Here is a 25,696-nt window from a genome sequence, read left to right as displayed (position 1 = left end):
CTCTCATTCTCCCTTTCTGTTTCAATAACTTACCATTTTGCTCTACTTTTTCCCCCCATTTTTCTTCCCCTTTAAATTCCCAAGATGGAGCTACTAACTTCCCACCTGTTGGGTTCCTGTCCCTTTGATGCTCTAGAACCAATTCCTCGACTAGGAAAGTGGGGGTTCCAGGAAGTGGGCTCTCTCTATTCCTAAGAAGAACTTAAAAATAACTTCATGGTTCAGCATCCCATTAGTCTCGCTTGTTGGTTCTTTTCTGACTGTAGACCCTGATTTTAGTAACTGGATGCCAATCTAATTCCCCTATGACCAAGCCCCATCCCCCTCTAAATTCTTTATGCCTCAATTCCAATGACTAAAGCTAATCCTCATAGCGATATCTCTACGTATAGAAATTTGTATTTCCTCTTCCCTGTGGGAATTTGAGTTACAGCATTCATATATGTAATTACAGCTGTCCTAGGGTCTTTGATATTTAATTTGGATAAGAGTCTTCCTTCCCCCCGTGCAGTGGACAGTTTTGTATGGGTGGTGCAGACTCCAGGGAAAAGAATGGTGTAGTTACAGGTGCAAACTTCTCAGTGGTAATTTCTTGCATGCCTTACTTCCCCCCTCTAACAGAGCCTCTGTGGTAGCCCATAACTGTGCCCCAACCACAGTTGAACACATTAGCAATCTTTGAATAATACAAAGTGGATAGAGCACTGAACCTGAAGTTAGGGAGACTTGAGTTTATATCCAACCTAGGCAGGGTTCTAGACAATGTTTGGATACCCTCAGAGGAAAGAAGATGCTGCAACATCAATGCTAGAAAAAGACAGTGAAACTTCCTACTCCAGTAGACTGACAAATTCTATCAGTTGAAAGTCATTTGGGTCTGGAAGAAGGTGATGTGACTGCATATCTTCAAAAAAGGAATGTTGAGACAAGATAGCAGGACCCTCCAACCAGATAACTTTGTAGGTTTATTGGACATGTTTTGGGGAACTTCTCAGCCTGGATTCCTTGAGAGCCTAAGAAGAATCTCACCCACCTGTAGATCTGCAAGACTTAGAGCAATGATTCCCAAAGTGGGCACTACCACCCCCTGGTGGGTACCTCAGTGATCCAGGGAGGTGGTGATGGCCACAGGTGCATTTATCTTTCCTATTAATTGCTATTAAATTTTTTTTTAATTTAAAATTTTTTTTAATTTAAAAAGTAATATTTTTTCTGGAAAGGGGGTGGTAGGCCAAATAAGTTTGGGAACCACTGACTTAGAGGTTAAAGAAAGTGAGCGGACACAATGAAAGGAAAAGAAATATATTAACATACCAAGGAAGCTTGTTTGCTGGCAGCAGCTCCACCTTTTCTAACTTTTTCATACGATACAGCCAATAAGAAATATTCTGCAGCATTTCAATAGACATCTGAAAAGTCCCAAACTTCATGTTGACTACAACACTTTATAGTCACATGCAATTAAAAAGAACAGTGAGCAGCAGGGCTCTGTGCGTGTGACGGGAACCCCCTCCCAGGATCACACATTTAGGTCTGACCTGATTCCCTGCACTCTAGCATGGGTCATGGGAGAGTGACCTAGGCACATTGACCCAGAAAGGATCAGATTAGGACCCAGGGGTAAAGGAGAAGATATAGAAGAGGGGTTCCATTAAGTGGGCTGAGTGAATCTCGGGCGCTCGGTGAGAAGGAGAGAGCCATGAGGAGGAGTATTCACATGGCTAGTTGAGAATAGTCTGTCTTCTCTTATTCAAGTAAATATTAATAAACTCTATGGAAATTAAAGACCAGAGTTTAATTTAGCTTTAACCGTTAATTCAGGATGAAATTAGATTCCATTACAGTCTACAACAGAATTGAGGGAAGGAAGGCAATTTATTCAAATAGTACATTCCAATAAGAAGATTGTTTTTCATCCACAAACATTTGTCCAACTCAGTGATAAACTAGGAGAAGAGATAAACTCAAAATGAAGAGGAAAGAGTGGTGCAAATAGGCAGATACATGAATCCTGGGTCCTTCAGCGGAGGTGGGGGGGTTGTCAACTAGCAAGGGCAATTCTCTGAATTATTATTATGCCACTGTCTAGTCTTCAAATGGGAAATCTCTGGTCATTTGGTGCATCAGAGTTAGTGTGTTTCAGATGTCAAAATTCAAAAAGGGAGTATAGGAATGCAGGACTAAATCAACAAGAGTGATCCAGAGATCCATGTCCCTCAAGGAGTGATGGTGTTGAGCCTACTTGAGCAGCTAGGTAGTATAGTGCTTAAAGAAATAGAATCAAGCCTTCTGTCTTGGAGATGGGAAGACTTGGATTCAGACACTTCCTCAGATACGTATTCTTACTGCCTAACTCTAAATAACCTCCCTTAGCCTCAACACTAAGTTAAGGAAAAGTAATATCATCTACCTTAAAGTGCATCTATCCTAACTCTCTAACCAACTCAAAAGCAGAGGAAGAGATTAAAAGCTTTGCATCTACCCTCTCCTCTTGAGTCTTGACCAGTCATTACCTGGGATCCTTTTTCCACCTCTGATCTAGCCATCTGAAAGACTTTCATCTGTATTGCTCCACCACCTGTGATACTTATTTACTAATAAGGGGATGAGATTTTTCACCACTTAAGTATTAATTTTGCTTCTTCCACTCTCTATCCTCCTATTTTTCCCATTATTTTTCATTCTTTAAATTCCTTGAGCTACTGATATTCTTTGCCTTTTTGTTGTCATGCAGATGATACAAGTTGATTTTTTTAAAAAAGAAATCAAATGGGTAAAAAAACATCTTTCCTACTCTATGTTCTTGCCCTTTTCTAGGACTAGATTCTTAGTCTCAGCTTTGTAATTTTATATGTATGTTATCTATCATATATATTATATGTTATTTTGAGGACTCATCTGATCTCCTTTATTCTTTTGTAGATTTCATTACACTTTCCCTTTGATTTCTTATAATCAAGGAATAATCCTGTATTATTTTGATTACTTCTTCTTAGACTTTGAAAGATTTTTTTCTCTTGCTGTCTGAAATTTTTTTTTGATATTGTAGTTCTGAAATTTGACTATTTCCTGCCAAGTTAAACTTTGAATTTCTTTGTGTTGGTGACCTATAGACTCTGAATCTAAACTTTTCTAGTTGCCTTTGATATTTCTGGGTATGTGGTTTTTTCAAAATATGATATTTGTATTTTATTTTTAGGATATTTTCTGGAAGATCCATAATTCATAAATTCTTTGCATCCTATATTCTGAATATTTTGTAGAATTTTCAGGTGGTCCTAGGATTCTTATTTTACTTTTTTGATAACTTTTCCTATCTTTGTATTTTTATATTTCAGTCCTCAAATTCTCTTTTTCAGATGATCTGATATTATGAAGTATTTTGGTTTGTTTTTTTTCTAAATTCTCTAACATCTGTTTATACTTCATGATTTCTCAAGAGCTCTAATTTTTGCTCTTATGTTGTTCTGGTTCTCACACTATTCTTTATTTTTCTTGTCTATTCCAAAGGTTATTTCAGTTTGTCATTTAGGAATTTATTGTGATTGTTTCACATTTCTTAGGTCAGAGAATTTTGACTAAATTTACTTTTTTTTGAAATCTTTATTTACTGAGACTGATCTTTTCTTTGGGGGATTATTTATTTAACTTTTTCAGTCAATTTTTATCAATATCAACCACTCTGCTAGTTTTTCCTATGATGGTCTTGCCAAAAATATGTATCTTACCATCAGTCCTTTCCCTTCTAATGGCCCAGAGTTGGGATGCCCATCCCTTAGTATTCTAAATTTGTTTTCTCAGACCTACTAGGATTGGAGAAGGTCTGGGTGCCTCAGAAATAAGAGTGAAGAGTTAGGCTATCACTTCTGGATTACTTCAAGTGACCGCTGTAATTGGATATACTCTCTAACTTTACCAGCTCCACTGTTTGAACTCTCCTCTGAAAATGATTATTTAATCCCCATTCTGATCTCAGGGGTTCAGCTTGATGGGTAAAGTCATAGTAGGGTATCCTAGGACACATCTGAGAATGGAATCCCTAAAGTCCTTTGGAAAAGAGTTTTTCTTTTTTTTAAGGCATAAATAAAAATTTATTTAAACAACAGAAATCCTTGAGTGAGTAATCGTATGTCCCAATGTTTCACCCAGTGTTAATACCCGGAATCATTTGTCATTCTGAATTATAGAATTTTTCTCTTTGAAGGTTTCCATGAGTCTGATACTAGCATGCCTTATACTCTTCCCCAGGGAATCTCTGGAATGTCTCTTTGCTTCTTCTTGTGATTCCAGCAATAGCTCTCTGCTGCTCCAGCTAGAGAATGCTAGCTATTCTTTTCTTCTCAGCACAAATGTCTTTTGCCAAGGTGGAGTTATTTTTAGAGTTCCCCATCCCCCCGGGGTTCTCCTTGTCCCAAATTAATTGCAACTCTTCCTTGTTTATTATTTTTTTACTTAGAATATTTTTCCATGGATCCATGATTCATAATTAACACCCCCTTTTACTCCCCCCTCTCAGGGTTGACACATGTACCATTGTTCAAAACCTATCTCTATGTTATTCGTATTTACAGTAGAGTGATCTTTTAATATCAAAACCCTAATCAAATCCATATCAAACTATGTGATTGATCCTATGCTTTTCTTCTGAGTTTCTGTACCCATAGTTCTTTCTCTAGATGTGGATAGTGTTCTTTCTCCTAAGTTCCTCTGAATCATCCTGAGTCAATGCATTACTGCTAGTAGAAAAGTCTATTACATTTCATTGTGCCATAATGTATCTATGTACAATGTTCTCCTGGTTCTCTACTCCTTTTGCTCTACATCAATTCCTGGCAGGCTTTCCAGTTAACATGAACTTTCTCTAGTTCACTATTCCTTTCAGCACAATAATATTCCATCACCACCAGATACCACAGTTTATTCAGCCATTCCTCAATCAATGGACACCCCCTCATTTTCCAGGTTTTTTGCCACCACAAAGAGCACAGCTATAAATATTTTTGTACAAATCTTTTTTCCTTATTATCTCTTTGGGGTACAAACCCAACAGTGGTATGGCTGGGTCACAGGGTAGGCATTCTTTTAAAACCCTTTGCGCATAGTTCCAAATTGCACCCCACAATGGTTGGACCAATTCACAACTCCACCAGCAGTGTATTAGTGTCCCAGTTTTTCCACATCCCCCCCCCAATGTTTATCACTTTCCTTTGCTGCCATATTAACCAGTCTGCTAGGTGTAAGGTGATACCTCAGAGTTCTTTTAATTTGCATTTCTCTAATCAGGAGGGATTTAGAACTTGTTTTCAGGTGCTTATTAATAGTTTTGAGTTCATTTTATGAAAACTATTCATGTCCCTTGACCATTTGTCTATTGGGGAATGGCTTAATTTTTTGTAAAATTGCCTTAGTTCCTTATATATTGAAATTAAACCTTTACCAGAAAATTTTGTTATAAAAATATTCTCCCTATTTGTTGCTTTGCTTCTCATTTTGGTTGCATTGGTTTTGTTATGGTTTACTTTGATATAGTCAAAGTCATTCGTTTTACATTTTGCAATGTTCTCCATCTCTTACTTGGCCCTTCCTTTCCCACAGATCTGATAGGTATACTATTCTATGTTCACATAATTTATTTGTGATTTCACTCTTTATATTTAAGTGATTTATCCATTTTGAATTTATCTTAGAACAGGTGTAAGATGTTGATCTAAACCTAAATTTTCCCACACTGTTCTCCAATTTTCCCAGCAGTTCTTGTCAAATAGTGAGTTCTTCTCCCAAAAGCTGGGGTCTTTGGATTTATCGAACACTAGCTTGCTGAGGTCATTAACCCCAAGTCTATTCCATTAACCCAACCTTCTGTCTCTTAGCCAGTACCATATTGTTTTGAAGACCACTGCTTTATAGTACAGTTTAAGATCTGATACTGCTAGACACCCATCCTTCACATTATTTTCATTGTTTACCTTGATAACCTTGATCTTTTTTTCTTCTAGATGAACTTTCTTATATTTTTTTCAAATTCTATAAAAAAGTTTTTGGTAGTTCAATAGGTATGGCATAGAACAAGTAGATTAATTTGGGTAGGATTTTCATTTTTATTACATTAGTTCATCCTACCGAAGAGTAATTAATATTTTTCCAGTTATTTAGATTTACTTTTAATTGTATGAAAAATGTTTTCTGGTTGTGTTCATGTAATTCCTGTGTTTGTATTGGCAGCTAGAGTTCTAACTATTTTGTATTGTCTAGAGTGATTTTAAATGGAGTTTGTCTAACTCCTGCTGCTGAGTTTTGTTGGAAATATATAGAAATGCTGATGATTTGTGTGGTTTTATCTTGTACCCTGCAACTTTGCTAAAGTTAATTATTTCCACTAGCCTTTTAGTTGATTTTCTGGGGTTCTTTAAGTATACAATCATATCATCTGCAAAGAGTGAGTTAGTTTCCATGTTGCCACTTTAATCCCTTGAATTTCTTTTTCTTCTCTAATTGCCATTGCTAGCATTTCCAAAACAATATTAAATAATAGAGGTGATAAGTTCTTGCTTTACTCCTGATCTTATTGGGAAGGCTTCTAACTTTCCCCCATTGCAGATGATACTTGCTGATGGTTTTAAATATATACTGTTTATTACTTTGAGGACTGGCCCTTCTATTCCTATACTTTCTAGTGTTTTCAATAGGAATGGGTGTTGTATTTTGTCAAAGGCTTTTTCTGCATTTATTGAGATAATGATGTGATGATCTCTGTTGAATTGATTATTGATATAGTCAATTATGTGGATGATTTTCCTAATATTAAACCATCCTTGCATTCCTGGTATAAATCCCACCTGATCATAGTGAATAATCCTTGTGATAACTTGCTATAGTATTTTTGCTAGTATTCTATTTAAGATTTTTGTGTTTATATTCATTAAGGAGATTGATCTATAGTTTTCTTTCTCTGTTTTTGGTCTGCCTGGCTTTGGAATCAGAACCATATTTGTGTCATAAAAGGAATCTGGTAAAACTCCTTCTTTGCTTATTTTGTCAAATAATTTGTATACTATTGGGATTAGTTGTTCTTTGAATGTTTGATAGAATTCACTTGGAAATCCAACTGGCCCTGGGGATTTTTTCTTAGGAAGTTCCTTGATAGCTTCTTCAATTTCTTTTGCTGAGATGGGATTATTTAAGTATTCTATTTCCTCTTTTGTTAATCTTCTAGGCAATTTATGTTTTTGTAAATATTTACTCATTTCACCTAGATTGTCATGTTTATTGACATGTAATTGAGGAAAATACTTCTTAATGATTACTTTAATTTCCTCTTCATTAGAGGTGAGATCACCCTTTTCATCTTTGATACTATTCATTTGATTCTCTTCTTTTTTATTAGATTAACCAGTACTTTATCTATTTTATTTGTTTTTTCAAAGTACCAGCTACTACTCTTATTTATTAGTTCCATAGTTCTTTTACTTTCAATTTTATTAATTCTTACTTTAATTTTTAGGATTTCCAATTTAGCTTTTATCTGGGAGGTTTTAATTTGTTCTTTTTATAATTTTTGAAATTGTAAGCCCAATTCATTAATCTCTACCCTCTCTATTTTCTTGGTATGGGCACTCAGCAATATAAATTTTCCCATAAGTACTGCTTTGGCTGTATCCCATAGGTTTTGATATGATGTTTCCTCATTGTAATTCTCTTTAATGAAGTACATAATTATTTCTATGATTTTTTCTTTGATTTACCAGTTTTGAAGAATTAATTATTTTGTTTCCAATTAATTTTAAATTTGCTTTTCCATGGACTCTTGTTAATTATAATTTTTATCTCATTATAATTATTATTTATCCAGGTTATGATCTGAAAAGGTGGCATTTATTATTTGTGCTTTTCTGAATTTTTTTGCAATATTTCTATGCTCTGGTACATAGTTGATCTTTGTATGTGTACCATGTAATGCTGAGAAGAAGATATATTCCTTTTTATGCCTGTTCAGTTTTCTCTAGATATCTATTAATTCTAATTTTTCTAACTTTTCATTTACTTCCCTTACTTCTTTCTTATTTATTTTTTGGTTCTATTTATCTATTTCTGAAAGGGGAAGGTTGAGATCCCCCACTAGTATGGTCTTGCTATCTATTTCCTCCTTGAGCACCTTTAATTTTTCCTTTGGAAATCCATGTGCTATACCATTTGGTGCATAAATTTTGAGTAATGATATTATTTCATTGTTTATGGTACCTTTTAGCAAAATATAATTTCCTTCCTTATCTCTTTTAATCAGATCAATTTCTACTTTGGCTTTGTCTGGTATCATGATTACTACTCCTGCTTTTTTTTACTTTAGATGATGCATAAAAAATTTTGCTCCAGCCTTTTACCTTGAATCTATGCGTGTCACCCTGTCTCAAATGTGTTTCTTATAGACAACACATATTAGAATTCTGATTTTTAATCCACTCTGCTATCTGCCTCCATTTAATGGGTGAGTTCATCCCATTCACATTGAACATTATGATTACTAATTGTGTATTGCCCTCCATAGTATTATCCTCTTTAGATCCTGCTCTATTCCCTTTCATTCTTTTCCTCCTGACCAATATGTTGCTTTTTGTCATGCCCCCTCATTCCCCCTCCCTTCAGTTACCACTCCCTTTCCTTGTCTTATTCCCCTTCTACTTCTCTGTAGGGTGATAGAATTCTCTACCCCATGAAGTATACTTAATTTTCCTTCCCTGAGCCAGTTACAATAAGAGTAAAGTTTAAGCATTGCCCATAACCACCCTTATCCTCCCCTCTTTGTATTGATTTTTCATACCTCTTTATGTTATATAATTTACCCCATCCTACCTCTCCCTTCCCTTTTCTCTTAGTGCATCCCTCACTTTCAGTGCTTGATTGATTTTTTCACATGTCATTCATATGCATACATACCATATCATACATACATATTATTCCTTATCATCACATTTACATATACATCATATCCTCAAAATCAGTTTACTTCTCCACCCTCTTTCTGAGTAAATTCCTTCTATCTTCTCCACTACTAAGAGTAATTTTTGAGGATTATAGAAATCCTCTTTCTATGTAGACATATAAACATTTTAACCTTAATGAATCCCTTAAATTTTCTCTTTTTTATTTACCTTTTGGGGCTTCTCTAGTGTCTCATGTTTGGACTTCAAATTTTTTGTTTAGGTCTGACTTATTCCTCAGGAATCCTTGGAAATCTTCTATCTTATTAGATGACCATTTTCCCCCAGAAAGACTATATTCAGTTTTGCAGGATACGTGATTCTGCGTTGTAAACTCAAATCCTTTTGCCTTCCTGAATATCATATTTCATGCCTTTCAATCCTTTAATATAGAAGCTGCTAGGTCTTGTGTGATTCTGATTGTAGTTCCATGGTTTTTGAATGGTTTCTTTCTGGCTACTTGAAGTATTTTTTCCTTGGCTTGGTGACTGTTGAATTTCACTATTACCTTCCTGGAAGTTGTGAACTGAGGATTTCTTTCTGGAGGCAATCTGTGAATTCTTTCAATTTCAATTTTATTTTCTTGTTCCAGGATAATTCTGGGCAGTTATCTTTGATCATTTCTTGTAATATGATGTCCAAGGTTTTTTCTTCATCATGGCTTTCAGGTAGTCGAATATTTCTCAAATTGTCTCTCCTAGATCTATTTTCTAGGTCAGTTGTTTTTTTCAATAAGATATTTCATGTTTTCTTTTTTTTTTTTTTCATTCCTTTGATTCTGCTTTGTTTCTTGATTTCTTATGAAATCATTAGTTTTTAGATGGTCAGTTCTGATTTTTAAGATCTCATTTTCCTCCTTCAGTTTTTTATTTTCCTCTTTCAATTGCCCATTTCTTCTTGCATCACTTTCCTTTCTCTTTGCATCTCTTTCATTTCTCTTCCCCACTTTTCTTCTACCTTTCTTTTTTTTTTAATTTTTTTTTAATTTTAAACCCTTAACTTCTGTGTATTGACTTATAGGTGGAAGAGTGGTAAGGGTAGGCAATGGGGGTCAAGTGACTTGCCCAGGGTCACACAGCTGGGAAGTGTCTGAGGCCGGATTTGAACCTCGGACCTCCCGTCTCTAGGCCTGGCTCTCAATCCACTGAGCTACCCAGCTGCCCCCATTCTTCTACCTTTCTTAATTGATCTTTGAAGGAGTTTTTTGAGCTCTTTCAGACTCTGTGTCTTCAAAGTGAAACTTTTGAACTAGATGTAAATCTATAATATTAGTATTAATCTTGTGTCATCAATATCACCACTAGGCATATACATCAAAAAGATCAAAGACAGAGGGAATTGTTTAAAATCAGAGTAGTACTTTTTTGTAGTAAAGAACTAGAAACAAACTATGTGGCCATCAATTGAGAAAGGTCTAAATTAATTATGGTACATCAATGTAATAGAATATTATTGTGCCATAAGAAATGACAAAAATAATGGATGCCAGAAAACCTAGGAGTATTTGGAAGAACTGATGCAGAATGAGCTGAGTACAAGCAGAAGAACTTTTAATAGTTATTATAACAAAACTCCAGTCACTACATTGACCAAAAAATTAGTCCCAAAATCTAAAGATACTTTCTGCTTGCTGTACTTGCTGGTATAAAGAGATGGATTTTAGATACAGAATGAGACATACATTTTCAGACATGACCAACACAACAAAAAAGTGATTTATGATTCTAGGTATTGCCCTTTGGTAAATGATTTTTGTACTATGTAGCTTGAGAGACTTTTTCCTGTTTTAACTGATGTTTAATTATAATGTGTCTTGGTGCTTTAAGTCTTGGCTTCCTCCTAGTCTGGATTCTGTGGAGTTTGTTAAAATTTTATTTCACTGGATTGCTTAGGACTGTGTTGCCACAGAATAAATGCTAGTTGATTGAGTAATTGTTTTTACCAGTGCTTGAGAACTGTCTTTGACAATTTCCTGATATGCATTCTTTTTTCTTTTCTTTTGTTCTTTTTCTTATTCTTTTGCTTTCCTAAGTTCTTTGGAATATCCTTAGTTCTGAGACTACTTCATGATTATATTTTTCAGAACTGTCCACTGGAAGCTAGGATTTTTTAAGCAATTTGAATATATAATATATACACAATACATATATATTCTATAGTATATGCATATATTGTGTGCATATATATTCAGCTTTGTTTTTGTGTGTGCTTGTATTTCCAGCTGCTCCGTATCATGTACAACTCAGATTTTCACTACAACAAATCTATTGTTGATTACCTCTATAATTCTCTATTGATTTCTCCATACTAATAGTCATTATTTCATTATTTTCTGTCATTTTTTAATGTCAGTTTTTGCTTGGTTACCCTCTGGGTTTGATTTTTTTTTTTTTGCTTTCTAAAGGTTCTTTTATTTGGTCATATGTATTTATGAGCATTGTAAATTCTTACTTAATGGGCTGTTTATACCTAAAAGATGTCTCCCCGGATTTCCTACATTATTTCTTTTCCATTCACCAAAGCTTCAAGTACTTTTGGAATTCAGTTGCTGTATAACTTTTTTCTCATACTAAAGATCTGCCTTGTTTTGCTTACTTTTTCACTTTGATTTTTATCTCCTTGTGGCTTTTTAAATCCATTTTCCTACCCTTTTATATTTTTATTTGTTGTTTTTATGGAAATCCTAGCTCTCTTCAATATTTCTTTTTTTTAAGCCCTTACCTTCCGTCTTGGAGTCAATACTGTGTATTGGCTCTAAGGCAGAAGAGTGGTAAGGGTAGGCAATGGGGGTCAGGTGACTTGCTCAGGGTCACACAGCTGGGAAATGTCTGAGGCCAGATTTGAACCTATGACCTCCCTTCTCTAAGCCTGGTTCTCAATCCACTGAGCTACCCAGCTGCCCCATCTCTTCAATATTCTAACTTCAATAAATTGGATCAGTATACACTTTGGACTTCCATAATTTTATTCTTTCAAAATAAATGTAATAAAACAACAAATTAGAAAATAAAATTAGAAAAAGCAAAAGCAGAAATAATCTTTAAAAGATTCATTGAGAACTTTAAAAACTTTTTAAAATATTTGTGTATATATGTTTACATAGAATTGCTACATTTTTTACTTAAAAATGTAATTTCATCTCAAATGCTGAATTAGAAAAATAAAGCAAATTACAATTTTTTTATCTAGCTCTACAGGATTTATCCTGGATGGATTCCCACGAAATTTAGATGAAGTACAATTTCTAGGTGAGCGTGGACTTTGCCCAGATGTTGCCATTGGTCTAGTAGTTGAAGAACAAGATATTATAGATCGCCTACTTCCTGAAGCTATTGGAAAATGGAAAGACAAACAAGCAAAAAGGACTGGAAGAAATAAAATTATTAAAGAAATGAAGGCAAAAATTAGGGTATGCATATATTTTTTTAAAAAAACCTTTACCATCACTTTTTTTTGCTAAATATCAGATTTTATAGTACTACTCTAAGGAATGTTCCTAACACACCTATATTGTTAGAAAGCTTCAAGGTAGGTAAATAGAAGAAGTAGGGAACATGAAGCCAAGTTTTCGCCATTGTCCTTATGGCCATATGTGACTTCTTTTCTTCTATCTGGGACCTTGAGCTAGTCACTCCAAACCTTTTTGAGATTAAATATATTCCTTAGGCTTTGTTTCTGCATCTTTCATGGTGAATGAAGATTCCATCTTCAGAATGTTCAGTGTCATCCATTTTATACATGTATGATGATACTATTGCAAGTGTGGTTCCATCATTACGGAAGACAAGTGATACTCTACTAGTGGAATACCAATGGAATTGACACAATCATTTCTTGTTGAATGGATCCCAAATATTAACAAATCCATTAGATCCACCAATAACAAATGTATCATGAATGTTGTGAAAGGAAATGGCATTAACAAGCTAAATCTGCTTAATAAAATTTTCTTTCAGCCAAGAAAGAAGAACAGTAAGGGCTAGGCAATGGGGGTTAAGTAACTCACACAGCTAGGAAGTATCTGAGAGCAGACCTCCTGTCTTTAGACCTGGCTCTCTATTCATTAGGTCACCTACCTGCCCCCTGTATATCTTTTTAAAATAAAAACATACACTAAAGAAAGTCCAGTAAAATTTTCAAGGAAATAATCAACTGAATGAGCTTAAGGACAGGAAATGTTTTTATCTTGTGGGTATTTTTTCACTTAACACAGTGCCAAACACACAATTAAGTACTGAATAAATACTCTTTTGATTTGTTTTCATCATACTCTCTTTTTTTTAATGTAAACTCTCAGCATCTTGCACAATAAAGAGATGGATCCTATTGTTTAAGGCAGTGATTCCCAAAGTGGGCGCTACCACCCCCTGGTGGGTGCTGCAGCAATCCAGGGAGGCAGTGATGGCCACACTTTTTTTGTATTACATTCTATTCTGAGTTCAATAAATAGTTTCATAATTTCCAGGGGGTGCTAAGTAATATTTTTTCTGGAAAGGGGGCAGTAGGCCAAAAAAGTTTGGGAACCACTGGTTTAAGGCATAGCAAGAAGACCAGTATTACTGGATTGCAAAAAATCTAGAGGAGAGTAAAGTATAAAAAGCCTGGAAAGATAGGAAGAGACCAGGTTTTGAAGGGCTTTAAAAGCCAAGTAGAGGATTTTATATTTGACCTTGGAGTTTAAAGGGAGACACAAGTTTAATGAATTGGGGTGGTAACATTAGTCTGTTCTGTGCTTTAATAAGATGGTTTTTGTATCTGAATGGGGGATAAACTAAAGTGAGAAGACACTTGAGGCTGGGAGATGAATAAGAAGGCTTTTGAAGCAGTCCAGGAAAGAGATTAGAACTTATACTGTAGTGAGGGCAATGTCATGGCGAAGAAGGGAGGGGATAAGTGAAAAATGTGAAGATAGACCCAGTAGGACTTAACAACAGATTGGATAAGGGGTCAAGGATGACACCTAGATTATAAGCCCGAGTGGTAGGATGTTGGCACCCTATGGTATTAGGAAAGTAAGGAAGAAGGGAGGGTTGAGTCATAGGGGGTGGAGGGGGGCATGAAAGAAGATTAGTTCAGTTGGGGACATAATGTGTTTAAGATGGCTATAGGAAATCCAGTTCAAGATGAATACTGAATACCAATCCCAGACCTATTCTTTTGCTTCACACTTCTAGAGACTGTAGTGAATCTGGAATGGGGGTGGGGGGAAGCAAAAGCTTCCAGAAGCTGGTTCATGATACTTCTCAAATCCTCTCTTTTACATTCTTATTGTGAGCAAGCTAATTCAGGTCCTAATTGCCTCACTCTCGAATTATTTTAATAGACTACTAATCACTCTCCTATTTTCTAGACTCTCTTTACTCTATTCCACATTGTTTCTTTATAAAGAATTTCTTTAAAAAACAACAACAAAAAGCCACCTTACCTTCTTTCCCAGTAACAATTCTAGGACAAAAGAACAAGCAAAGTTGCCCAGATCACACCACTAGGAAGTATCTGAGGAAGGATTTGAACCTAAGTCCTCCTGATTCCAGGTCTAGCTCTCTATCCATTGTGTCATGTAGCTGCCCCTAAAAAAGTACTTTTAATCATTTAACTCTCATGCTCAGAAATCTTCAGAGATGCCATATTGACTTCAGATAGGTGGCTCAGTTTGGCATTTAAGCCCCTTTACCATCTGCCTCCCATATGTTTTATCTCCTATTTCTCCCATAAATGAACTTTACTCCAAACTTCTCACTTCTCTTGTATAAGGACTTTCTCACCACCATGTATTTATTCATACCACTTCTCACCACCATTTCCATGCTATGGAATATCTTCCCCACTCTTTTCCTCCTTTGCAAATCCCATTTAAATTTCAAAACCAAATGATATTTTGCCTCCAAAAATGTTCTAGCCCAGAGATCCTTTCCTGCTGAACTTCATGCACCTGTTTCATTTTTAACTATGTGCTGAGGAGCTATCTCTTCAATTACTGACTTGTTGGTTAGATTATATATGTTATACCTTCTCTGTATAATTATGACTACCTTGAAAACAGAAAAGAGATTATATAACTCTTCCTCTACAGTGTTTTGAACTTTATAAATACAAAATCTGATTATGAGGTAATGAGAATGATTTTTTAATCATGCCAGACTTTATCAAAGAACTTGAAACAAAATGATGCCCATTGATGGTACAATTGATGGTACCAAACAAATTATGATATGTGAATGTAATTAAATTTTACTATGAGGTGAGAATCTATGAACATGAAAAATTCATGGAAAATGGGAAAATTTGATTTACTGGTGCAAACTGAAGTGAGTAGAACCAGAAAAACAGAATGTGTGTGTTTGTTTATAAATACATATATTTTGTATGTATCATAAATGAAAAGAATACCAAAAGAAAGCAAAACTCTGAGTGATTGTTATGACCAATCTTGGTCCTGGACCATAGATGAAATAAACTTCCCTCCTCCCAGCAGAAAAGTAACTAAATGGTGTTTCTCTTTCTAACTCTTCCTGCTGTGATATGTTGGAAATATATAGAAATGCTGATGATTTATGTGCATTTATTTTGTATCCTCCAACTTTACTAAAGTTGTTGATTATTTCTACTAGCTTTTTAGTTGATTCTCTAGGATTTTTTAAGTAGGCCATCATATTATCTGCAAAGAGTGATAACTTAGTCTCCTCATTGCCTATTTTAATACCATCAATTTCTTTTTCTTCTCTAATTGCTACTGCTAGTGTTTCTAGTACAATGTTAAATAATAGAGGTGATAATGGGCATCCTTGTTTCACTCCTGATCTTATTAGGAAGGCTTCTAATTTATCCCCATTGCTTGTTGATGGTTTTAGGTATATACTGTTTATTATTTTTAGGAAAGGTCCTTCTATTCCTGTACTTTCTAGTGTTTTCAATAGGAATGGGTGTTGTATTTTCGTCAAAGGCTTTTTCAGCATCTATTGAGATAATCATGTGATTTTTGTTTGTTAGTTTATTGATATGGTCAATTATGAGTATGGTTTTCCTAATGTTGGACCATCCTTGCATTCCTGGTATAAATCCCACCTAATCATGATGGATAACCCTCTTGATCACTTGCTAGAGTCTTTTTGCTAGTATTCTATTTAAAATTTTTGCATCTATGTTCATTAGGGAGATTGGTCTGTAGTTTTCTTTCTCTGTTTTTGGTCTGGCTGGATTTGGAATCAGTACTATATTTGTGTCATATAAGGAATTTGGTAGGACTCCTTCTTTTCTTATTATGTCAAATAATTTGTATAGTATTGGAATTAGTTGTTCTTTGAAAGTTTGATAGAATTCACTTGTGAATCCATCAGGCCCTGGCGATTTTTTCTTAGGGAGTTCTTTGATGGCTTGTTCAATTTGTTTTTCTGATATGGGATTATTTAAGTATTCTATTTCTTCTGCTCTTAATCTAGGCAATTTATATTTTTGTAAATATTCATCCATACCACCTAGATTGCTATATTACTGCCATATAATTGGGCAAAATAGTTTTTAATGATTGCCTTAATTTCCTCTTCATTAGAGATGAGGTCTCCCTTTTCATCTTTGATACTGTTAATTTAGTTTTCTTTTTTCCTTTTTTTATTAGATTTACTAGTAATTTGTCTATTTTATCTGTTTTTTTTTCCAAAATACTAGCTTCTAGTCTTATTTATTAATTCAATAGTTCTTTTACTTTTGATTTTATTAATTTCTCCTTTGATTTTTAGTATTTATAATTTATTTTTCATCTGGGGATTTTTAATTTGTTCATTTTCTTTTTTTAAGTTGCATTCTATAAGGATAAAAAATTATAAAGGCTGCTATAATACTATAAATTAGTATTTTAATTAAAGCCATGCTGATAGATAAAGTCATTAGACCATGTGCTTGTAAGAATTCAAAATTGCCGCCCCAGTCATTATTACCTCTTCCTCAGTCTGCTGGCCAAGAGACCACCCCCCCTAACCCAGGAGATCATAAACTCTTCTCTGCGTGGAGACATAGGTGTCCCCACGCCCAAAGAACCAGAAATGGAAACCTGTTGGACCACGGGAAATGTAGTTTGACAATTTCCATAGAAAATACATATATCTACTTAAAGATGACATTTCCCAAATTTCACTTTTACAATTCCCAGTTCATTAATCTCTGCCCTCCCTAATTTGTTAATATATGCATTCAATGATATAAAATTTCCCCTTAGAACTTCTTTGGCTGTGTCCCATAGGTTTTGTTAATAAGTCTCGTCATTGTCATTGTCTTCAATGAAATTATTAATTGTTTCTATGATTTGTTCTTTCACTAACTTAATTTTAAAGAATCATATTATTTAATTTCCAATTAGTTTTTGGTTTGCCTCTCCATGTATTCTTACTAATAACTATTTTTATTACTTTATGATCTGATAAGGTTGCATTTATTATTTCTGCTTTTTTGCATTTGTTTGCCATGTTTCTATGCCCTAGCACATAGTCTATCTTTGTGAATATTCCATGTGGTGCTGAAAAGAAGGTGTATTCCTTTTTGTCCCTATTTATTTTTCTCCATATATCTATTAACTCTAATTTTTATAGGATTTCATTCACCTTTCTTTTCTCTTTCTTATTCACTTTTTGGTTTGATTTGTCTAGATCTGATAGGGGAAGGTTGAGGCCACCCACTAGTATAATTTTGCTATTTCAACCTTGAGCTCCACTAGCTTCTCCTTTAGAAATTTGGATGCTATACCGTTTGGTGCATACATGTTGAGACCTGATATTTCTTCATTGTTTATACTGCCTTTTATTAGGATATAATTACCTTCCCTATCTCTTTTAACCAAATCTAATTTTACTTTGGCTCTGACAGAAATCATGATTGCAACTCCTGCTTTCTTTTTCTCAGTTGAAGACCAATAGATATTGCTCTATCCTTTCAATTTTATTCTATGTATGTCTGCCTGTCTCATGTGTGTTTCTTTTAGACAACATATGATAGGATTTTGGTTTCTTATCCACTCGCTATTTGCTTCTGTTTCATGGCCGAGTTCATCCCATTCACATTCAGAGTTATAATTATCAACTGTGTATTCCCAGACATTTTGATTCTCTCTCCTTGTCCTGCCCTTTCTTCTTTCACTATTTCCTTCTATACCAGTGTTTTGTTTTTAATCATTTCCCCTAATCCCCTCCCTTATTTTGTACTTCTCTTTCTCCCCTCTCCCTTCTTATTCCCCTCCTATTCTTCTTTAGGGTCTTTTTTAGCTACACCCCCACCCTCTCCCTTCCTAGTGTTGCTTCCCTCCCCACCAGTTGTTTTGTTACCCTTCTACTTCTCTATAGGGCTCAAATCAATTCTCTGCCCCAATGGATCTGATTGTTCTTCCCTCTCTAAGTTGATTTCAATGCACTTAAGTATTAAATATTTCCTCTCTCCAACCTCTTATCCTTCCACTGTATGGTTGGTTATTCTTCCCTGTTTGCCCCATGTGCTTCTTTATGGAATATAAATTTACTCCACTTTGTTTGTTTTCCCAATTTTCTTAATATTACCTTCTTTTTTTTCCCCTCTAGTTTATATATATATATATATCTTGACATTTCATCCTATACAATTTGTCACTGTTCCCTCTATGTAAACTTCTTATAGTTACCTTGTTGATAATAACAATTTTTAATATTTGCCAATATATTCTTTTCTTCTAGGAATACAAATTGACTGAACTTACTGGGTCCCTTAAAGAAAAGATTCCCCACCCCCTCTTAATTACGTTATAGTGATTCTCTTAAGTTCTGTGTTTGGGCAGCAAACACTCTGTTTAAGTCTGGTTTTTTCTTTATGAATGCTTGGAAGTCCTCAATTTTATTGAATGATCATATTTTCCCCTGCAATAATATAGTCAGTTTTGCTGGATAGTTGATTCTTGGCTGTAGACCCAATTCTCTTATTTTATGGAATATTATGTTCCATGCCTTCTGGTCCTTCAATGTACATGCAGCAAGATCCTGTGTTATCCCTGGTATCTAAATGACTTCTTTTTAGCAGCTTGTAATACTTTTTTCCTTTGTCTGGTAGTTTTTGAATTTGGCTATAATATTCCTGGAAGTTGTTAGTTGTGGATTAAATGTAGGAGGTGATCTGTGGATTCTTTCAATTTCCACTTTTCCCTTTTGTTTGAGAATGTCTGGGCAGTTTTCTCTGAAAATTTTTTGTAGGATAATGTCTAAACTTTTTTTTTGTCATGATGTTCTGGTAAACCAATAATTCTTAAATTGTCTCTTCTAGTTCTGTTCTCCAGATCTTTAGTTGAATCAATGAGGTGTTTCATATTCTCCTCAAATTTTTCATTTTTTAAATTTTGTTTTATATATTCTTGCTGCCTTGTGAAGTCATTTGCTTCTAGTTGTTGAGTTCTACTTTATAAAGACTGAATTTCATCCCTGGCTTTTTGGTCATCCTTCCCCTTCTGGTCTGATTTTCTTTATAGATCATCTTTTGCCTTCTTTGCTTCATTTTCAAGCTGGCCAATTCTGGCTTTTAAGTCTTTATTTTCTTGTTTTAGTCCATGTATTTCCTTTTTCAAATTGTCTTCAGCTCTCTTGATTGCTTTTTGAGTTCCTGAAGTTCTTGAGTTAAATGAATTTTGAGATCTTCCAAAACCTGTGTCCAATTGACTGGAACTTCTTCCTCTTCTTCTATTTTGTTTGCTTTCTTTTCACATCCTTGAAAGAAGCTGTCAGTTGTCATTTCTTTTCTCTTTTTCTGTTGTTTACTCATATTTTTTCTTTTTCTGTTCTCTAATTTAAGCAGATGGATTTAATGAGCTTTGATGAAAGATCTTCCCCCAGAAACACCAGCAAGAGAAACACAATTTAAAATCACCCTAGACAATATAAAATACTTAGGAATCTATCTACCAAAACAGACAGGAATTATACAAACACAACTACAAAATACTTTCCAAACAATTAAAGCTAGATCTAAACAATTGGGAAAACATTGATTGCTCATGGGTAGGATGAACTAACATAGTAAAAATGACCATTATATCCAAATTAATTTACTTATTTAGTGTCATACCTATCAAACTACCAAGAAACTTTTTTACAGAATTAGAAAAAACTATAACAAAGTTCATTTGGAAGAACAAAAGATCAAGAATATCGAGGGAAATAATGAAAAAAAAAACCATGAAGGAAGGTGGCCTAGTAGTACCAGATATTAAACTATACTATAAAGCAGTGGTCATCAAAACAATATGTTATTGGGGGCAGCTGGGTAGCTCAGTGGATTAAGAGCCAGGCCTAGAGATGGGAGGTCCTCAGTTCAAATCTGACCTCAGACATTTCTCAGCTGTGTGACCCTGGGCAAGTCACTTGACCCCCATTGCCTATCCTTACCACTCTTCTGCCTTGGAGCCAATACACAGTATTGACTCCAAGATGGAAGGTAAGGGTTTAAAAAAATGAAAAAAAAAACCCATTATGATATTGGTTAAGACACAGAAGGGGGGATCAATGGAATAGACTTGGGGTAAGTGATGTCAGCAAGACAGTGTATGATAAACCCAAAGAGCCCAACTTTTGGGACAAAAATCCACTATTTGACAAAAACTGTTTGGAAAATTGGAAAACAATATGGGAGAGATTAGGTTTAGATCAACATCTCACACCCTACACCAAGATAAATTCAGAATGGGTGAATGACTTGACTATAAAGAAGGAAACTATAAGAAAATTAGGCAAACACAGAATAGTATACTTGTCAGATCTCTGGGAAAGGATTTAAAAAAATTTTAAAACCAAACAAGAGTTAGAAAAAAATTACAAAATGTAAAATAAATAATTTCAATTACATTAAATTAAAAAGGTTTTGTATGAACAAAAACAATGCAACTAAAATCAGAAGGGAAACAACAAACTGGGAAAAAATCTTTATAACTAAAAACTCTGACAAAGGTCTAATTACTCAAATATACAAAGAGCTAAATCAGTTGTACAAAAAAAAAAAATCAAGCTATTCTCCAATCGATAAATGGGCAAGGGGCACAAATAGGCAATTTTCAGATAAAGAAATCAAAACTATCAATAAGCACATGAAAAAGTATTCTAAATCTCTAATAATTAGAGAAATGCAAATCAAAACAACTCTGAGATATCATCTTAAACCCAGCAGATTGGCTAAAATGACAGCAAGAGAGAATAATGAATGTTGGAGGGGATGTGGCAAAATTGGGACATTAATGCACTGCTGGTGGAGTTGTGAATTGATCCAACCATTCTGGATGGCAATTTGGAACTATGCCCAAAGAGTGCTAAAAGAATGCCTGCCCTTTGATTGAGCCATACCATTGCTGGGTTTGTACTCCAAAGAGTTCATAGGGGACTTTTATATGTACAAAAATATTTATAGCCACACTCTTTGTGGTGGCAAAAAAACTGGAAAACAAAGGTATGCCCATCAGTTGGGGAATGGCTAGACAAATTGTGGTATATGCTGGTGATGGAATACTATTGTGCTCAAAGGAATAATAAACTGGAGGAATTCCATGTGAACTGGAAAGATCTCCAGGAATTGATGCAGAGTGAAAGGAGAAGAACCAGAAGAACATTGTACACAGAGACCAATACACTGTGGACTTCTATACCAGCAGCAATGCAATGACACAGCATAATTCTGAGGGATTTATGGAAAAGAAAGCTCTCCATATTCAGAGGAAGAACTACAGGAGTGCAAACACAGAAGAAAAACAACTGTTTAAACACATGGGTTGATGCGGACATGATTTGGGTGTAAACTCCTGTGGAAATGTGCTTTGGCTACTGGCGGTTTGGAGGAGAGAGAGCAAGAACATGAATCATGTAACCATGGAAAAAAAATTTTTTAAAAATAAAAAGAAAATTAAAAAAAAGAAAAGTAAGGAAATATGCAAACAGATTGAAATATACGCTGTTAACATGGTCATAGTATTAATTGTTTTTCTTTCGCTTCTTTTGAATAAGTCAAGGATCAATTTTCTAAGCAAGGACAAGATATATGGAAATTATCATGATATGAAAACAAAAGGCATCAATAAAAATTTTTAAAGAAAAACTTTGGGGCAACTTGGTACTATGGTGTATAGACCATGAGGCCTGGAATTGGGAGGAACTGAGTTCAAATCCATCCTCAAATGCTTCCTAGTTGTGTGACCCTGGGCAAGTCACTTAACCCCATTGTCTTGTCCTTACTGCTCTTCTGTCTTCCAGAAGGTAAGGGTTATGAAAGAAAGAAAAGAAAGGGGAAGAAAGAAAGGAAAACATGCCAGAACTTTTACATTGAAATGAATCTCATTATAATGGCAAATCATCATTTTGAGGATGGATTTTGAGAAACAAAATATTCTTATTCAAAGATTCAAAGTCTAATGAATGTGGTGCTCAAGAAAGATAATTTTGTTTGTAGTTTAGGTAACCACAGACTAGGTTAACTATAAAGGAATGTGACTAATTTTCTTTTGTGACTCATAATTGGTTTTTAGGGCAATTCTCAAAGAGGAATTCAGAAATGTTCTAAGCAACAAACATTCCAATGATGCTTTAAGCATTATTGGAGCAAGTGTACAGCTTCCCAAGCTGCTTAATTTTAAAGAACAATAGCCATTTGAATATCAGAGTTCTTGTATGTTTATTTTTTTAGTGTCTCATTCTAAAGTCTCACTGTGTATTTCACAAAATCAGTCTCAGAGTTGGAACCTACTTCAATAGCCCACTCATAGTTCAATAAGAATCCACTATACATCCCCAACAAAGTGGTCATCTAATCTTTGCTTGAAGCTCACCAATATGAAGGGAACCCACCACTTGCCAAGAAAGCCCATTCAACTTTGAGAAAACTGCTAGAAAGTTTTCTTTGTATCAAGCCTAAATCTACTTTGTAACTTCCAATTGGTTCATCAACTAATGGATTTTCTTAAACGAGAGAGAAAAATAGGAGAATAGATTCAGTTGAATAAAATAAATGTACAGTATAATACTTAAATATTTTATTTAGCTTATAGTTTGTGTTTGTTGTGGTAATTATTTGATTAAGAAACTACAAGATCCTCAACAAATCTATATTAAATGTGAAGTTTTGCTTTTGTTTTTTTTTTTTAACTGTTACCTTCTATTATCTTAGAATCAATACTATATATTGGTTCCAAGACAGAAGAGTAACTGGGATTAAGCAATTGGATATAAGTGATTTGCTCAGGGTCACAAAACTAGAAAGTATATCCAAGGCTTGCTTTGAACCCAGGGTTTCCCATCTCTAGACCTGGCTCTCAACCTACTGAGACAGTTAGCTACCCCAACACTAAATTTTAAAAGAGGTGTGTATATTTAGAAACTCCATAAAGAGTCATAGTGTCTCTCAAACTGACTGGACATACTTGATTAATTTGAGCTGATAAAAGCCCCAGGAACATTCAGAAATCATTTGCTTCCATGGATTCACCCTAGACTTGAGTCTATCTAAAGCCATCCTCTAGTACTGATCTGATATATCCTAGGTTTTCCAGAACTACTCTAATATCTAAGATGGTAAGACAATGGGGTCCATAACCCCAAAGATGCTGATTGGTATTCATGTCAAGTTGCAGGATGTAACAAATAACCACCTAAAGGAAGGATTATCTAAACATCCAATGGGACACATCATTTTATCACACTTTAGCTGGCCATGGTATACTCATACAAAGCATATCTACTTTTTTTTTTATAGACAATTGGTACGTTTTCAGATTTAGGACTTCTCCATTCTTCCATCACTATTTTCTCTCTTTGTCTCTGTCTTTCCCTCTGTCTGTTTCTGTCTCTGTCTCTCACTCAAAAAAACACCTTGTCTGTGAAGGAAAAAGTAGAAAGAGATGGACCATGTTTCTGGGTAGTGGTTCATTCACCAAGAAAGGAAAAGAACAGAAAGAGAGCTACCCCAGTGCTTTGAGATTTCCCCAGCTTATTCATAAGTCATCCAAGGGGGTTGTAGCTCCCAGATTTTAAAATACTATATTCATAGATAGAAATTAATTTTGACTCAATCTTTATTCCTATCAAAATTAAAGTTATTCTTTCTTTCCTAGGATCCCTTTGTCCCTTAGAAAATTAAAGCTATTCTTTCTTTTACAGGATGATTTGATTGCTAAAAGAAGGGCTGAACTTATAGCAGAGAGAGAGAAAAAAAAAAAAGAGGTAAGAACGTAACTAGAAACTCAAATGGTATACAACCAACAATGCTACCAGAAGCCAGTTTTAAAGTATTTCTTTGTTAGATTTTATTCTTACTTTCAATATTTCTTGTAAAAGACACAGAGATCTGTACAAAGTTGATTTTTCTCTACTTATCCAAATGCTTGTTACATCAAGCATGTCACATTATCTAAATGCATGTCACATCAAAAATTAAGTGCTTGCCAAATTTCCCTCCAAAAAATGACTTTAAAATGGTAAGTGACATTACTTTCTTATATATTATGGAAATCTGCCTCTCCTGCTAAGAATCTCTTGTTTAGTCTCATCCCCAGTGCCCAGCACAATGCCTGGTACTAGTAAGTGTATGTTTGTTGCCTGACTATATTGCTTAGAACGCATAGCACAAAAACCTGATGTTTTAATGCTCAAATGTGGCCATGTTCAACAGCTCAGCAGAGAGAGAATGAATTCCCACAGCAACATGTACTTTGGTTGTGTCCAAACCTCAAAGTAAACATAATCAACATATATCTTGCAAATATATTGCAGTATTTTCTTTAACTGGGAATTGGAAGACTCTCTTGAAGTCGTATAAGATTTGCAAATAAGTTGGGGAAATCGTAGAACAGTGGGGTGGCTGAGTCTAACCGGGGAGACCACATGCAAACAGTTATGCATAAATAAGATACACACAGCATAAAATGGAATTGATCTTAGTGCCAAGAGACTAGCATCAAGGGAGAATTAGGAAAGACTTCTTGATAGTGAGATTTTACCTGGGACCTAAAAGAAACCTCTTCTTTTCAAGCATATGCCCAAAGTTAGCCTTCTCTATTATTTCTATTTACAACTCTTCTTTTTTTTTTTTTTTTCTTCATTTAACATTTATTAATAATCATTTTTAACATGGTTACATGATTCATGCTCCTATTTTCCCCTTCACCCCCCGCACTCCCCCCACCCATGGCCGACGCACTTTTCCACTGGTTTTGTCATGTGTCCTTGATCAAGACCAATTTCCCAATTGTTGGTGGTTGCATTGGTGTGGTAGTTTCGAGTCCACACCCTCAGTCATGTCCGCCCCGACCCATGCATTCAAGCAGTTGCTTTTCTTATATGTTTCCTCTCCTGCAGTCCTTCCTCTGAATGTGGGTAGCATTCTTTACCATAAATCCCTCAGAATTGTCCTGGGTCATTGCATTGCTGCTGGTACAGAAGCCCATTACATTCAATTTTACCACAGTATATCAGTCTCTGTGTACAATGTTCTTTTGGCTCTGCTCCTTTCGCTCTGCATCAGATCCCGGAGGTCTCTCCAGTTCGCCTGGAACTCCTCCAGTTTATTATTCCTTTTAGCACAATAGTATTCCATCACCCGCATATACCACAGTTTGTTCAGCCATTCCCCAATTGAAGGACATACCCTCCTTTTCCAGTTTTTTGCCACCACAAAAAGCGCAGCTATAAATATTTTTGTACATGTCTGTTTATCTATGATCTCTTTGGGATACAAACCCAACAATG

The 25,696-nt window shown here is 35.0% G+C and overlaps 1 protein-coding gene across 1 annotated transcript in view; it reads left to right on the top strand.

Moving 5' to 3' along the window:
* Nucleotides 1-25,696, top strand: part of AK9 (adenylate kinase 9) — a 170,258-nt gene that overhangs the window by 91,990 nt on the left and 52,572 nt on the right. The window contains exons 25-26 of the mRNA XM_044675407.1: nucleotides 12,165-12,384; nucleotides 24,110-24,180. Of these exons, the coding sequence (XP_044531342.1) occupies nucleotides 12,165-12,384; nucleotides 24,110-24,180 (291 nt within the window). The remainder of the gene's footprint in view (nucleotides 1-12,164; nucleotides 12,385-24,109; nucleotides 24,181-25,696) is intronic.

This window comes from Gracilinanus agilis, chromosome 4 (assembly GCF_016433145.1).
Source record: "Gracilinanus agilis isolate LMUSP501 chromosome 4, AgileGrace, whole genome shotgun sequence".
Lineage (NCBI taxonomy): Eukaryota > Metazoa > Chordata > Mammalia > Didelphimorphia > Didelphidae > Gracilinanus > Gracilinanus agilis.
Note: the sequence above shows the minus strand (reverse complement) of the source record. Positions and strands in the feature narration are given on the sequence as shown.